This window comes from Myodes glareolus, chromosome 19, assembly GCF_982192425.1.
Source record: "Myodes glareolus chromosome 19, mMyoGla1.1, whole genome shotgun sequence".
Taxonomy (NCBI): Eukaryota; Metazoa; Chordata; class Mammalia; order Rodentia; family Cricetidae; genus Myodes; species Myodes glareolus.
The window spans coordinates 17,494,200-17,509,135 of record NC_142044.1 but is presented as its reverse complement, the minus strand read 5'-3'; the positions used below and the strand labels follow the sequence as shown (position 1 = coordinate 17,509,135).

Here is a 14,936-nt window from a genome sequence, read left to right as displayed (position 1 = left end):
GGCAAATATGCACCATCTCGTATTTACCAACATTATCTCCATTCTCAAAACTCAAGCACTGCATATCATATACATTTAAGAAATGAAACATTTGTTCAACTGTAGAATGAAACAGAATTCTCCTCTTTTTACACAGTCATGCCTTAAATCAGTAGTAAAGTTTTCTCCACTAGGAAAATATTTGATGTTCAAAGTATAAGAAAGTCTATAAACAAGAGGCATATATAGTTTCTTGACTTTCTATACACGTAGCCTTATTCATCACACAAATACTTAAATCTACCATAGCTGTTCCCTCCTTGACTGCAAACCTAGCATTGATTTAGTTTTTTGCTCTTGGACTTATTTATTTAAAAGTATTTCTGACAGACTGCGTTGTTTTCCCTGAAATTTTGAGTGCCTGATATTTACAAATCAAGCGACGTTCCAGTGGCCTCTTCTAAGGTGTAACCTTCATCTCTACTCATCATGTACACAGCATCCCCCTTTTGCTTTCTCCTTTCTGTCTTCATCACTACCTTTGCTTGTGTTCACTAAAGTTATTTACTCAATTTAATGGGCTCAGCTGTTCAGGGTTCAGCTTAGAGACACCCTTCATGTTTCTTTGATTTTTCTCAAATATTTCTCTGCTTAACAAGTTTCTAGTTATTGAACTGACATCATAGAAAGCTTGAATTCTTTACCTAAAGGTTTTCGTGCTATGACTTTTTTTTCAAAGTTTATTAAATTATAAAATTTTCCATTTCCACCCCCCTCCCAACACCCTCCCACTCCCCCCACTCCCTCTCCTCCTCCCTCTCCATCTCTAAGAGCAGTCAGGGTTTCCTGCCCTGTGGGTAGTTCAAGTTCCTCCCCCCTCCCTCCATGTCCAGGAAGGTGAGTATCCAAACAGACTGGATCCCAAAAAATCCAGTATATGCAGAGGAAACAAGTCCCAGTGTCATTGTCAATGGCTTTTCAGAAAGACTCCGGGCCAGTCACATTCAGAGAATCCGGCCACATTCAGAGAATCTGGTTGGATCACATGCTCATTCAGTCCCAGTCCAACTGGCCTTGGTGAACTCTCATTAGATCCGTCCCCTTGTATCAGTGGGTGATCGCACCCCTCGCGGTCCTGATTTCCTTTTTCATGTTCTTCCTCCTTCTGCTCCTCATTTGGACCTTGGGGGGCTCAGTCCGGTGCTCCAATGTGGGTCTCCGTCTGTATCGCCATCCATCGTCGGATGAAGGTTCCCTCTGGTCTTGCCTTCTTTGCTCACGTTCTCTTTCCTTCTGCTTCTCGTTTGGACCTAGGGAGTTAAGTCCAGTGTTCCAATGTGGGTCTCTGTCTCTATCTCCATCCATCACCAGATGAAGGTTCTATGGTGATAAGCAAAATATTCATCAGTATGGTTATGGGCCAAGGCGGTTCAGGCACCCTCTCCTCTGTCCAGAGAACAATCTGGGGATCTCTCCTTGGACCTGGGATCCCATTTATAATCAAGTCTCTTGTAAACCCTAAAATGACTCCCCCAGTTGAGATATATTCTTCCCTGATCCCATATCCATCCTTCCTCCCTCCCCCCCATCCCAGTCCCCCGAACTTTCTCCATTCCTCCCCTACTCCCTTCTCTCTAACCCTCTCCCCTTCCAACAACCCTCCCACCTCCCCATGCACCCGAGGTTACCTGGGACTCTTGTCTATTTCCAATCTCCAGGAGGATAACTACATGTTTTTCTTCAGGTTCACCTTCTTATTTAGCTTCTCTAGGATCACAAATAATAGGCTCAAAGACCTTTAATTATGTCTAGAATCCACTTATGAGTGAATACATACCATATTCCTCTTTTTGGGTCTGGCTTACCTTACTCAGTAAAGCATTTTCTATGTCCATCCATTTGCATGCAAAATTCAAGATGTCATTGTTTTTTACTGCTGAGTAAAACTCTAATGTGTATATGTTCCACACCTTCTTTAACCATTCTTCTATTGAGGGGCACTTAGGTTGTTTCCAGGTTCTGGCTATTACAAATAGTGCTGCTATGAACATAGTTGAACAAATGCTTTTGTGGTGTGATAGGGCATCTCTTGTGTATATTCCCAAGAGTGGAATTGCTGGGTCTTGAGGGAGGTTGACTCCCAATTTCCTGAGAAACGCCACACTGATTTCCACAGTGGCTGCACAAGTTTGCATTCCCACCAACAATGGATGAGAGTTCCCCTCTCTCCACATCCTCTCTAGCATAGGCTATCATTGGTGTTTTTGACTTTAGCTAATCTGACCGGTGTAAAATGGTATCTCATAGTTGTTTTGATTTGCATTTCCCTGATCGCTAAGGATGTTGAGCATGACCTTAAGTGTCTTTTGGCCATTTGAAGTTCTGTTGAGAATTATCTGTTCAGATCAGCACCCCATTTTTTAATTGGGTTAATTAGAGTTTTAGTGTCTAGTTTCTTGAGTTCTTTGTATATTTTGGAGATCAGGCCTTTATCTGATGAGGGGTTGGTGAAGATCTTCTCCCAGTCAGAAGGTAGCCGTTTTGTCTTACTGACGGTGTCCTTGGCTTTACAGAAGCTTCTCAGTTTCAGGAGGTCCCGTTTATTCATTGATTCTCTTATTGTCTGTGCTACTGGGGTTCTACCTAGAAAGTGGTCTCCTGTGCCTATGTCTCGTAGACTACTTCCCACGTTCTCTTCTATCTGGTTCAAAGTGGTCAGCTTAATGTTGAGGTCTTTAACCCATTTGGACTTGATTTTTGTGCATGGTGATAGATATGGATCCACTTTCATTCTTCTACAGGTTGACATCCAGTTATGCCAGCCCCATTTGTTAAAGATGCTTTCCTTCTTCCATTGCATACCTTTAGCTCCCTTGTCGAAAATAAAGTGTTCATAGGTTTGTGGGTTAATATCTGGGTCTTCTATTCGATTCCATAGGTCGACTTCTCTGTTCTTATGCCAGTACCAAGCTGTTTTCAATACTGTAGCTGTGTAATAGAGTTTGAAGTCAGGGATAGTTATACCTCCAGAAGTTCCTTTATTATATAAGATTGTTTTGGCTATCCTGGGTTTTTTTTTCCATATAAACTTGATTATTGTTCTCTCAAGGTCTGTGAAGAAGTTTGATGGGATTTTGATGGGGATTGCATTGAATCTATAGATTGCTTTTGGTAGAATTGCCATTTTTACTATGTTGATCCTCCCAATCCAAGAGCAAGGGAGATCTTTTCATTTTTTGGTATCCTCCTCTATTTCTTTCTTCAAAGACTTAAAGTTCTTGTCAAATAGGTCTTTCACTTCCTTGGTCAGAGTTATCCCAAGATATCTTATGCTATTTGTGGCTATCTTGAAAGGTGAAGTTTCTCTGATTTCCCTCTCTGCTTCTTTATCCTTTGTGTATAGGAGGGCAACTGATTTTTTGGAGTTGATCTTGTATCCTGCCACATTACTAAAGGTGTTTATCAGCTGTAGGAGTTCTTTGGTAGAGTTTTTGGGGTCGCTCATGTATACTATCATATCGTCTGCAAATAACGAGAGTTTAACTTCTTCTTTTCCAATTTGAATCCCCTTGATCCCCTTATGTTGTCGTATTGCTATTGCTAGAACTTCTAGCACTATATTGAAGAGGTATGGGGAGAGTGGACTGCCATGTCTTGTTCCTGATTTCAATGGAATGGCTTTGAGTTTCTCTCCGTTCAGTTTGATGTTAGCTGTTGGCTTGCTGTAAATAGCTTTTATTATATTTAGGTATGATCCTTGTATCCCCAATCTCTTCAACACCTTTATCATAAAGGAATGTTGGATTTTGTCAAATGCTTTTTCAGCATCTAATGAAATGATCATATGGTTTTTTTTCTTTCAGTTTATTTATATGATGGATTACATTGATAGATTTGTGTATGTTGAACCAGCCCTGCATCTCTGGAATGAAGCCTACTTGATCATAATGGATAATTTTTCTAATGTATTCTTGGAATCGGTTTACCAGGATTTTGTTGAGAATTTGCGTCAATGTTCATGAGTGAGATTGGCCTGTAATTCTCTTTCTTGGTTGTGTCTTTATGTGGTTTTGGTATCAGGGTAACTGTAGCTTCATAAAAAGAGTTTGGCAATGACTCTTCTGTTTCTATATTGTGAAATACCTTAAGGAGTATAGGTATCAGCTCTTCTTGGAAGTTCTGGTAGAATTCTGCATTGAAACCATCTGGCCCTGGGCTTTTTTTGGTCGGGTGGTTTTTGATAACAGCTTCTAATTCTTCGCGACTAACAGGTCTATTTAGATTGTTCACCTGGTCTTGATTTAACTTTGGTAAATGGTATTTATCTAAAAACCAATCCATTTCTTGTACATTTTCCAACTTTGTGGCATATAAACTTTCGTAGTAAGACCTAATGATTCTCTGAATTTCCTCTGTGTCTGTTGTTATGTCCCCCTTTTCATTTCTGATCTTATTAATTTGAGTGCTCTCTCTCTGCCTTTTGAGTAGTTTGGCTAGGGGTTTGTCAATCTTGTTGATTTTCTCCAAGAACCACTTTTTGTTTCGTTGATTCTTTGGATTGTTTTCTGTGTTTCTATTTTGTTGATTTCAGCTCTCAGTTTGATTATTTCCAGTCTTCTACTCCTCCTGGGAGAGTCTGCTTCTCTTTTTTCCAGAGTTTTCAGGTGTGCTGTTAAGACTCCAATATGTGCTTTCTCCGTTTTCTTTAAATGGGCACTTAGTGCTATGAACTTTCCTCTTAGCACTGCTTTCATTGTGTCCCATAGGTTTGAGTATGTTGTGTCTTTATTTTCATTAAATTCAAGGAAGACTTTAATTTCTTTCTTTATTTCTTCCTTGACCCAGGGATGATTCAGTAGTTGACTGTTCAACTTCCACACCTTTGGTGAGAGAGGTGTGTTGAAGTCTCCTACTATTAGTGTGTGTGGTTTGATGACTGCCTTGAGTTCTAAAAGTTTTTCTTTTACATAAGTGGGTGCTTTTATATTAGGGGCATAGATATTCAGGATTGAGACTTCCTGCTGATGAATTGTTCCTGTTATGAGTATGAAATGTCCATCTCCATCTCTTCTGATTGATTTTAGTTTGAAGTCAATATTGTTAGATATTAGAATGGCCACACCAGCTTGTTTCTTAGGTCCGTTTGCTTGGAAAACCTTTTCCCAACCCTTTACTCTGAGTAGATGCCTATCTTTGTGTTTGAGGTGTGTTTCTTGTAAACAGCAGAATGTTGGATCCTGTTTTCGTATCCAATCTCTTAGTCTGTGCCTTTTTATAGGTGAGTTGAGTCCATTAATATTAAGTGATATTAATGACCAGTGGTTGTTGATTAGGGTTATTACTTTGTGTGTGTGTGTGTGTGTGTGTGTGTGTGTGTGTGTGTATGTAGTAGAGTTTGTGTGTTTGTCTTCTTTGAGTTGTGGTTGTGAAGGGTCGCTAGATGTCTGGGTTATTGTAGGCAGTGATGGCAATGTTGGATTCCTTGGGTTGTGATTTTCCTTCTATTACTTTCTGTAAGGCTGGATTTGTGGCTACGAATTGTTTAAATTTATTTTTATCCTGGAATGTTTTGTTTTCTCTGTTGATAGTGAATGATAGCTTGGCTGGGTATAATAGTCTGGGTTTGCATCCATGGTCTCTTCGTTTCTGCAGTACCTCTATCCAGGATCTTCTGACTTTCATGATTTCCATAGAGAAGTCTGGTGTAAGCCTCATAGGTTTACCTTTATAAGTCACTTGACCTTTTTCCTTTGCAGCTTTTAATATTCTTTCTTTAATATGTATGTTTTGTGTTTTGATTATTATATGGTGAGGGGATTTTTTTTTTGATCCAGTCTATTCGGTGTTCTGTATGCTTCTTGAACCTTCATAGGAATATCGTTCTTTAGATTGGGAAAGTTTTCTTCTATAATTTTGTTGAATATATTTTCTGGGCCTTTGATCTGCAGTTCTTCTCCTTCTTCAATCCCTATTATTCTTAGATTTGGTGTTTTATTGTGTCCAGATTTCCTGAATCTGTGACTGTGAAGAGAATTTGTTGGATTTGCCATTTTCTTTGACCAGAGCATTTATTTTCTCTATGGTATCTTCAGAATCTGAGATTCGTTCGTCTATCTCTTGTATTCTATTGGTTATGCTTGATTCTGTAGTCTCCATTCGTTTACCTAGGTTTTCCATATCCAGCCGGTTCTCGGTTTGTGTTTTCTTCATTGCCTCCATTTCAGTTTTCAATTCTTGGACTGTTTCCTTTACCTGTTTGATTGTTTTTTTCTTGGTTTCCCAGTGTATCATTCACGGATTTACTTATTTCTTCAAACTTTTTGTTATATTTCTCATCCATTTCTATACTCATTTCTTCAAACTTTTTGTTATACTTCTCATCCAATTCTTTAAGAGAGTTATTCATATCCTGTTTAAGGGACTCTATTGCTTTCATAATGGCATTTTTTTCCACTTCTTCTGGGTTAGAGTGTTCAAGTCCTTCTATTGTAGGGTCGTTGGGATCTGGTGTTTTCATGTTGTTTTTCAGATTGTTGGATGAGGTCTTGCCTTGGCATCTGCCCATCTCTTCCTTCAAATGCTCTCTATTGGAACTTCTTGTAGTGGGTCAGGTTCCCTTGTTGGGCAGGGAATTCACTGATAGAATACCTACCTTTCCTCAGGCAGGCTATTGAAGCACAGACACTCTCTCTTTCCGGGATGCGCCTACAGCACAGGCCCAGCTAGCAAGGCAGCTGATCTGGGGAAATTTTATGGCCCCAGTGGGAAGGGAAAATATAGGAATTTGTACCTGGATGGAAGCTGGGATGGCAGGCGGGAGAGCTTAGCAGGGTGGAGCCAGCACTGCAGGGTGACCTGGGAGTCTATGGGGTCGGGGAAATCCTGAGCTCCTCCTCGCAGGGCCCCTGCGGAAGGTCCTAAGCAAACTCACCCCTCCGATGGCCCTCTGGATGGAAGCTGGGATGGCTGGCAGGAGAGCTTAGCAGGGTGGAGCCAGCACTGCAGGGTGACCTGGGAGTCTATGGGGTCGGGGAAAGCCCGAGCTCTTCCTCGCAGGGCCCCTGCTGCAGGCCCGAAGCAAATTCACCCTTCCGATGGCCCTCTCCGGGCTATGACTTTTATTTAATGTATTAGCATTGAACATTTCAAAATTAGAGTCCAAATCCAAAATGTGTGTTAGGAAGAACCTCGTTGTTAGAAACAATTGGCATGGGAAATCTTCACCACAAGTGTGTATGTATCTACCATGATGTTAAGATCATCTTCCCTTCATGTGCACCTGCCTCTCAAGAGGAAGGTGAAAATTTAGATTAGTGCACAGATAGAATAAAACTTCTTTCTGAGGAAGGGACCCATGAGACTAGATGAAGAGAGTATGGGAGCCTCATTTGGCGGGAGGTGATAGAGTGAGAAAATATGAGGCAATGGAAGCTTAATAGCAGTTCAGTGATATTCCCACACCCTGAATTTCAATGCAGAAAGCAACAGGGAATCATGTTGGAAGAGAAGGATCAAAGCTGGGCATTTTTCTCTCCCTCATTGATGTCTAATTCCATCCCATGTGAATCTAGTATCTCCCTACAGAAGCACACCTTTTTGGTATAATCACAATTTTAGGATATGTAATTGAATATTCATTTTAAGTAGGCTAGTCTTTGGAGATGTAAAAACTGATTGATATTAACAGTAATTAGTTTCATACTCTTCCAGGTTCTCGTTCTATCGCTGTAATTTGAACGTTGTAGTTTCTTCTCCAGTCTTCATTCTATCCTGACTCTACTGAGTAGCAGCAGTGAGTGTGGGGAAACTGAGTGGAGTTGAATATCAGTTGGCTCAGGTTAACTGTGGTCACATCAAGGGTTTCAGTTGAACAATGAACATGTTATTCCCTTTCAGCCAGTAGGAAAGGATTAAAGTTTAGAAGATGATTTTGGGGAAAGAACAATGCCTAAGTTCTCTCTTATTCAAGATTAATATCTGAAGCATGTAGCTCAAGGGTCTCTATGTGTAGGATAAAGGTGATGCTACCAATAGCAACATGGAGAGACAGAGAGGGAGCGCAAGGTCCTGTAGAGGCCTCTTGAGCCGCAAACTCAGCTAGCTTGGGACTTGTACTTAGACAAAACTTTCCATTATAAAAGCTTACAAGTTTCCTTTCTATTTAATCTACTTTGGATGTGCTCAGCTCTAACTTAAAATCATGTGCATTCCAAATGATCCTTGATCTCTGTGACCTTCTGCAGACACCTGTGTGACTTTTTGTGACCATAACCCTTTTGAGCCTCATTTCCCTTATCTGAAAAATGAATATAATTATGTCTGGCAGAGTTTTTCGTGAATATCATTTGAGGTTCAGAACAAAGCCTGGGGGGGGCACATGAACAGATACTTCCTGAGTGCTTACATTTGTGATGGGACTGTTCATTGCTTTTAGGGAAGATAAAGAACTAGGGGAAGAGAAATCCACTAATAATATCTGTATAAAATGGCAGGAAATTGCATGCCTATGATCTTCCTTTCAGTCAGATGGTTTAGATTATTGGGTATTTATTCGCCAAGGTACCCGGTATGCCAGGGGAAGGTCACAGGTGCAGGGGTGAAAAAGTTTTAGAAAAAGGTGCATAGAGAATTCACATTAAAGGCAAAACTTAAAGACTGAGTAGGAGTTAGGAGAATAATGGAGAACATTTTAAGCAAAGTAAGAGGTACAGATATTTGAGTTGTACTCACTCATAAGAGGTTTTTAAACACAAAGCAAAGAAAACCAGCCCACAAATCACAATCCCAGAGAACCCAGACAACGATGAGGGCCCTAAGAGACTTACATAGATCTAATCTACATGGGAAGTAAAAAGTAGAAAAAGAAAAGATCTCCTGAGTAAATTGGGAGCATGGGGACCTTTGGAGAGGGTTGAAGGAGAGGGGAGAGGCAGGGAGGCGATCAGAGAAAAGTGTTGAGCTCAATAAAAATCAATTAAAATAAAATAAAATGCAATTGAAAAAAAGAAAACTGAAGTTCAGTGTTGGGCATGTTCTGATTGCGTATTTTCTGTATCAAAGGCTATGGGAGTCAATGGTAGCTGGTAGTAAGAAAGTGGAGAATAGGAAGAAAATGTCTGACCTCCCTTCTCTTGGGAAATATTCTCCTGTAACATGAGGGCTGACTTGTTGGGGTTTCTGTCCCGTTGGGTACCCCACAGCCCGCAAGCCCCAAAGAAAATTACACACAGGACTGCATAAGATTATAAACTGATTGGCCCATTAGGTCAGGCTTCTTATTAGTCCTTATAACTTATATTAATCCATTATCATTATCTATGTTAGCCACACGGCTCAGTACCTTTCTCAGTGTGACAGCTCACATGTTGCCTCTTCGGTGATCTGGGCAGGAATGGCGGAGGGAGCTTCCTGCTTCCCAGAATATTCCCAGTCTCTTTGCTCCACCTCTACTTCCTGTCTGGCTTTCCTGCCTATACTGCCTGCCTGGCCAATCAGTGTTTTATTAAAATATGATTGACAGAATACAGATAATTCTCCCACATAATTTCCCTCTTTTTTTTAAACAGGAAAATACCCATAGTCCATTTGTTGGGAATGTGGGCATAGTATTTCAGGCTACTTCCTGCTGGTTGGGGGCATTGATAATCTTATAGGGAACTAAAGAAAATTATCATCAAGTCCTGACTGGAGTATCCTGTGACTCTTGATCACCACAGGCAGCAATCCTGAATCAGTTCTGGATGTAGAACTCTGTATCCAGGCCATCTGTTCCTACTGGAGATTTCTCAGGTGGTCTTCCTTGATTGAACCTGATTTTTCTTAATTCAGAATAAATCCACAACCTCTCATTTTCTGTGGAAACAATAGCACAATCTCTTCTCCAAATTAACATACCTTTTGACTTCAGTTTTGAAGCCAAGGTATTTTCAAAATACCTATCTGGGGTTAGTTCAGCAACATTTATAAACAAAAGTCTTTTAGTAGCTGTTGCTCCTTCTTCAACATTCAAACAATTCAAAGAGAGCATAATAGCATACAGTATCAAAATTCTCTGTATATTTTCCATCTTTATGTGGCTTTACTTTAACCTCTATTTCTTTTATTTTTACTTTTACTTTTTGAGACAGGTTCTCTGTATATCTTTGTCCTGGAATAACTCTGTAGACCAAGCTGTCCTTGAACTCACAGAGCTCTGTCTCTGCCTCCCCAGTGCAAGGATTAAAGGTATGTGCTTCAACACCTTGAACTCATAGAGATCTGTTTGTCTCTGCCTCCCAGGCATTGGGATTAAAGGTGTGTGCTACCACACCTTAAAGTCACAGAGGTCAATGTACCTCTGCTTTCCAAGTGTTGGGATTAAAGGTGTGTGCCACCATACCCAACTACTCTCTTCTCTCTTTCTTTTTTTTTTTTACTTTAAGAACTTAACTTTTAGCCTGCATACATTTAAACACACTGTAAACCATTTAGAGGTTTTTTTCGTCTTTGAATCTCTCTTTACTATATATCTCTCTTTTTCTGACCACGAGTCTAAAACCATGGCTTTGACGACTGGATCCAGCCCATTCCTTAGCTTTCCAGTCTCATGGCAGGGGTACTTCTGCAGCCATTTTTACTGCCACAATTTTGTGGCGTTTCAAGGTCCCTGCCAGCAAGCAAGCTTCAGCATTCTGCTCACAGACCACACTCAGTCAGCCGGCCTGCCTGCCTGAGTCAGAGTTTGCCCTGGCAGGACGGCCCAGAAAGCCGGCTTTTTAAAACAGCGCAGCTTTTTTCCTGCTATGGCTGAAAACAGAAAAGCATGCCTTCAGCTTTTTATCAACACTGTTTAAGTGTTTTGTGGCAGGACCTCTTAAAGGAGCTGCAAAGTTTTACAGCTAAAGCTGAGTCAGGAAGTCTCTCTTAGATGAGAGCACTTGCTTGCCTCTAGCAAGCAGAGCAGACCCGAGAAATTGCTGCTACCAAGAAAACATGATTTACTCTATTCCTTCCCAAGCTTTCTGTGGATTCAGTTATCCACATCTGGGCGCCATATGTAGTGTGAGGGCCGGCTTGTTGGGGTATCTGTCCCGCCCGGTACCCCACAGCCGGCATGCCCCAAAGAGAAATCACAGAGTCTCCATGAGGTTATAAACATTCTTCAAAACTCAGTAAGAAAAGTGGGAACCACAGCCTGGATAGAAAGACTAGTGAAAATTCAGGGGTGAAGAATGGAAAAGGTGACCAAAGAGGAAGAATGAAAAGGGGGAATCTCACAATGATGGAATATGGGTGATTGTCAGTGAATTAATATCTTAGCAGAGATAAAAGGGAGATTTATTATTTGACTTCGACCTATCTGAGATCAAAGAGCTGGTGATGTGGATGAGAATTTAAATCTTATTGTTCTGGAACACAGAGATCTGAAATACTTTATTATTACACATCCTAAAACACATGCACTTGGATGTTATGGGCACACATGCAAGTATACAGACCCAAGAGCAAAAGTGGTGGTTTGTGGGAGTTTGCCTAGGGGATTATATGATTTTCATAACACTCATTACTATTTCTTAGATAAAATTGGGTACATAGGAGTTTATCTATATTTTTCAAATAAATGTATAAAAATATGAGCCTCAGATTTCATTGGTAAAGATAGTCATTTTAGAAGATACTGAGACTAAGATGAAAAATTGAAGCTACTGGGCTTGAGTAGTCTAAGGCCCCTACCTTCATCATTTTTTATTTTTTGTAGCACTGATGACTTTTAAAAATTGTGAGCTCATTTGTCGGCATAGTTCTTAGAATGTTCCACTTGTGTTATTTATTTGGAAGAGTCTACCACAACTACAGTGTGTACACATGCCCACCAAATATAGGCAGAATGAATTTAAGAGGGTAGGTTGAGTGGATGGATGTTTTATAAGTAGAGGATTTCAGTAGGGTGCACGATATGAGCAAGTTCTAGATGAAGGCAGAGCAATAAACTAGACTGCAGGGTTGAAATAGCTAAGTGGAAGACAGTAATGACATTACCTGATCCAGTACTCCATCTGTAATACAGGCATTAGCAATGCCCTCAAAGCAAAAGTCTTTGGAATTGAGGGATTTGGATTTTCACTTCCAAGCTCAAGATATCCCACAATGCCATATTCTTTCCTCACCTATGCTATTTCCCGCAGTCATTAAACCACCTCTCAACTCACAGAAACCTTGCTTCTTCCCACTTAGGCCTGATGAAATATTTTCTGTCACAGACACTTTCTTTGTATGATTTGTTTTCTGAGATCTGTGTATTCGTCTCTCCTAGCTCTCCACTGTGGTTTGACTCCGAGGGGTATTGATCACCCTGCCCATGCTGAAGGAATTAAGCTGCAGATTGAAGGTGAAGGTGTAGAATCTCAGTCCATTAAAAACAAAAATTTCCAGAAGGTGTCTGACCAAAAAGGAACCCCCAAGAGACTGCAGGGAGAAGCTGAGACAACAAAGGTGAGCCGCTTGTCAATGAAACACTCGAGGTCTGAAGCTGTGCCCTTGCTAAACTGTGGTCCAGCCACAGAGAGAAGGGCTGAGGATGCTTTTGTCAATCGCTGATGTATCTGGTAATTTCAGTGCTGTGTCTTGCTGGTGAGTGATAGAAAATGACAATGTTGACCAAGTTCCCTTGGGTGAAATCGAAAGACATGTAGCTGTCCTATAGTAGAAGGCTCTGGACCATACAAGAATAGATTTTTAAATCTTCTTTCTTTTTGCACAAGTTATGTAACTTTAGGTTTCATAGCCTCCCTCTGTAAAGGAATTTTAAAATCTGTTTCCCCCATTAAGATGAGATGAGCTGAGTAACTGATTTTGTGCCTTTAGGAGCTTTTGCTGACAAAAATCTGCTAATTATAATAACAGACTTTTGTAAAATATGTATGTGTATGGCAAATTTAAAGGGAATCAGTGCAGGGGCTTATATCTTTAATCTTGTGTCTTTAATCTTTCTATGAGCCACACGATAGTAAACCTTAGTTAATGAAAGACACAACTGTTCTATTTTGACTTTTTAGTGTTTGGCCTAAAATGTAGGTACCATACAACTGATGAAAGCATGTGTGAAAAGTATATACCAAAGAGTGGGGTTCTGAGTGCCATTGAGATTTTTGGTGAGTACAGTCTCTTATAAAGGCTTTCTCATTCTTTAAAGTGTGCAAATATAAAGACCCAAAACCAGGTATTACACACACACACACACACACACACACATATACAGAGAGAGAGAGACAGAGACAGAGACAGAGGGAGAGACAGACAAACAGACAGAGACCTTGGTGCACTCAGCCTTAAATGGGTTGTTTCCATCAAGGCCCTTCCCTCAGATATTAGGGAACCCAGCAGAAGAGGAGGCAGAAAGAGTGTAAGACCCAAAGGGAATGAAGGACACCAAGAAAACAAGTTTCTCTAAATCAGTATAAGCAGCGTTCATATGAACTCACAGAGACTGAGGCAGTGTACACAGCATCTGCACAGGTCTGCACTAGGGCCTCTGTGTATAATATTATGGCGTCCAGTTTAGTGTTTTGGTGGGAGTCCTGAGTGTGTGGATGAGATTCTTGTGCCTTCTCTTGGACTCTTTTCTTTCTTTTGGTTTTTCTTGTCCTACTTTGATATGATGGTTTTGGTTTTATTGTGTTTTGTTTTGTTATATTTTATTATTAGTCTCATGAAGCCTGCTCTTTTCTAATGAGAGATAGAAAGTGAGTGAATCTGGATGGGAAGGGAGGTGGGGAGGAACTGGGAGGAGTAGAGGGAGAGGAAACTATAATCAGGATATAGTATATGAGAAGAGAATCTACTTTCAAATAAAGGGGGAAAAGCCACTGTATGGATGTTTGTGTGAACTCAGTGAGGATATCCATGCCATTTGTCGAAGATGTTCACTTTAACTTTCTCCTTGGAAACTGAGAGAATTAATCTTCATAGGCACTGGTTCCTCTCTCTGTGGACTCCCTACCTGAGAATTTCCACTGATGTTTGTTGAGGGAGTCAGTGTGTGCAAACCTTAGAAAACAAACATAAGAACCCAAGGACAATCGCAAGTAAGAAGGCCGTCTAACTCTCATTCTGTGGTCCTCTCGCCTTTCCTGAAAATCATGTTCTGTGTTAAAATGCAGTTTTGTTTATGCTTTATCTACAGTTGCGAATAATGACCATTATTGCTTCCTCTCTTTGACTGGATAATTAAAAGTTGATGGCGTTACTCCTATGTCTCTCTGAGTGTGATGAAGGAGTGAGTGATTGGTGAGAAAGCTATTGCAAGCACTTTGCCCTGGATATTTCTACGGAGAGAAATAGCCCCTTAAAGGAAATTGGTGGATGGTCTACGTTTGGCTTCTGAGCAGAGCTGGTGAAAAGTGAGCTTTATCATGGCATCTAAACATCATCAATCTCTGGTGCTATACAGGTATCCAGAAGATCCAGGAAAAAAATATCTTCACAGTCTTACTTTACTTCAAAGATAAACAGAGCTTGTCTGAGTTAAAGGATGTCTATAATATTATGAATCCAACTGGGGAAAAAAAGAAAACTAATTCTTGATATTTTGTTTTATTTTAATTCAAATGTAATTGAATATTTCCAGATTATACTCTGCTCTTTAAAAATATTTACAGAAAATCGATTCAGGTAGTATGTGGTTTGATTGCTTCTGAATTAATGTTGAATATGTGACTTTCTGCTTCTGCAAAAAATTTCTACAGTTCTGAAAAGTAGCCCTCTGACTCTGCAGAGCCCTTTGTAAGTGCTTTGCTGAAAGCATAGTTCTCTTAAAACTGAGGAACTAGTGCAAACCTTTTCAAAACAATAGAGCACAGTTAGAAACTATGTTTGGACTATGTCCAAATCATCTACCAACAATAAAACCCAGAAGCAAGATTTCAGGGTGGTTTGCATTTACATGTTTAAGGGTAAACAGAGTAGAAACTTCAATAAGT

General features: G+C 40.3%; 1 protein-coding gene across 4 annotated transcripts in view; it reads left to right on the top strand.

Moving 5' to 3' along the window:
• Positions 1–14,936, top strand: part of Samd12 (sterile alpha motif domain containing 12) — a 400,448-nt gene that overhangs the window by 35,178 nt on the left and 350,334 nt on the right. For all 4 annotated transcript variants that reach the window (XM_048457237.3, XM_048457236.3, XM_085678977.2 and 1 more), the window contains exon 2: positions 12,272–12,450. In XM_048457237.3, coding sequence (XP_048313194.1) covers positions 12,272–12,450 — 179 coding nt within the window. The remainder of the gene's footprint in view (positions 1–12,271; positions 12,451–14,936) is intronic.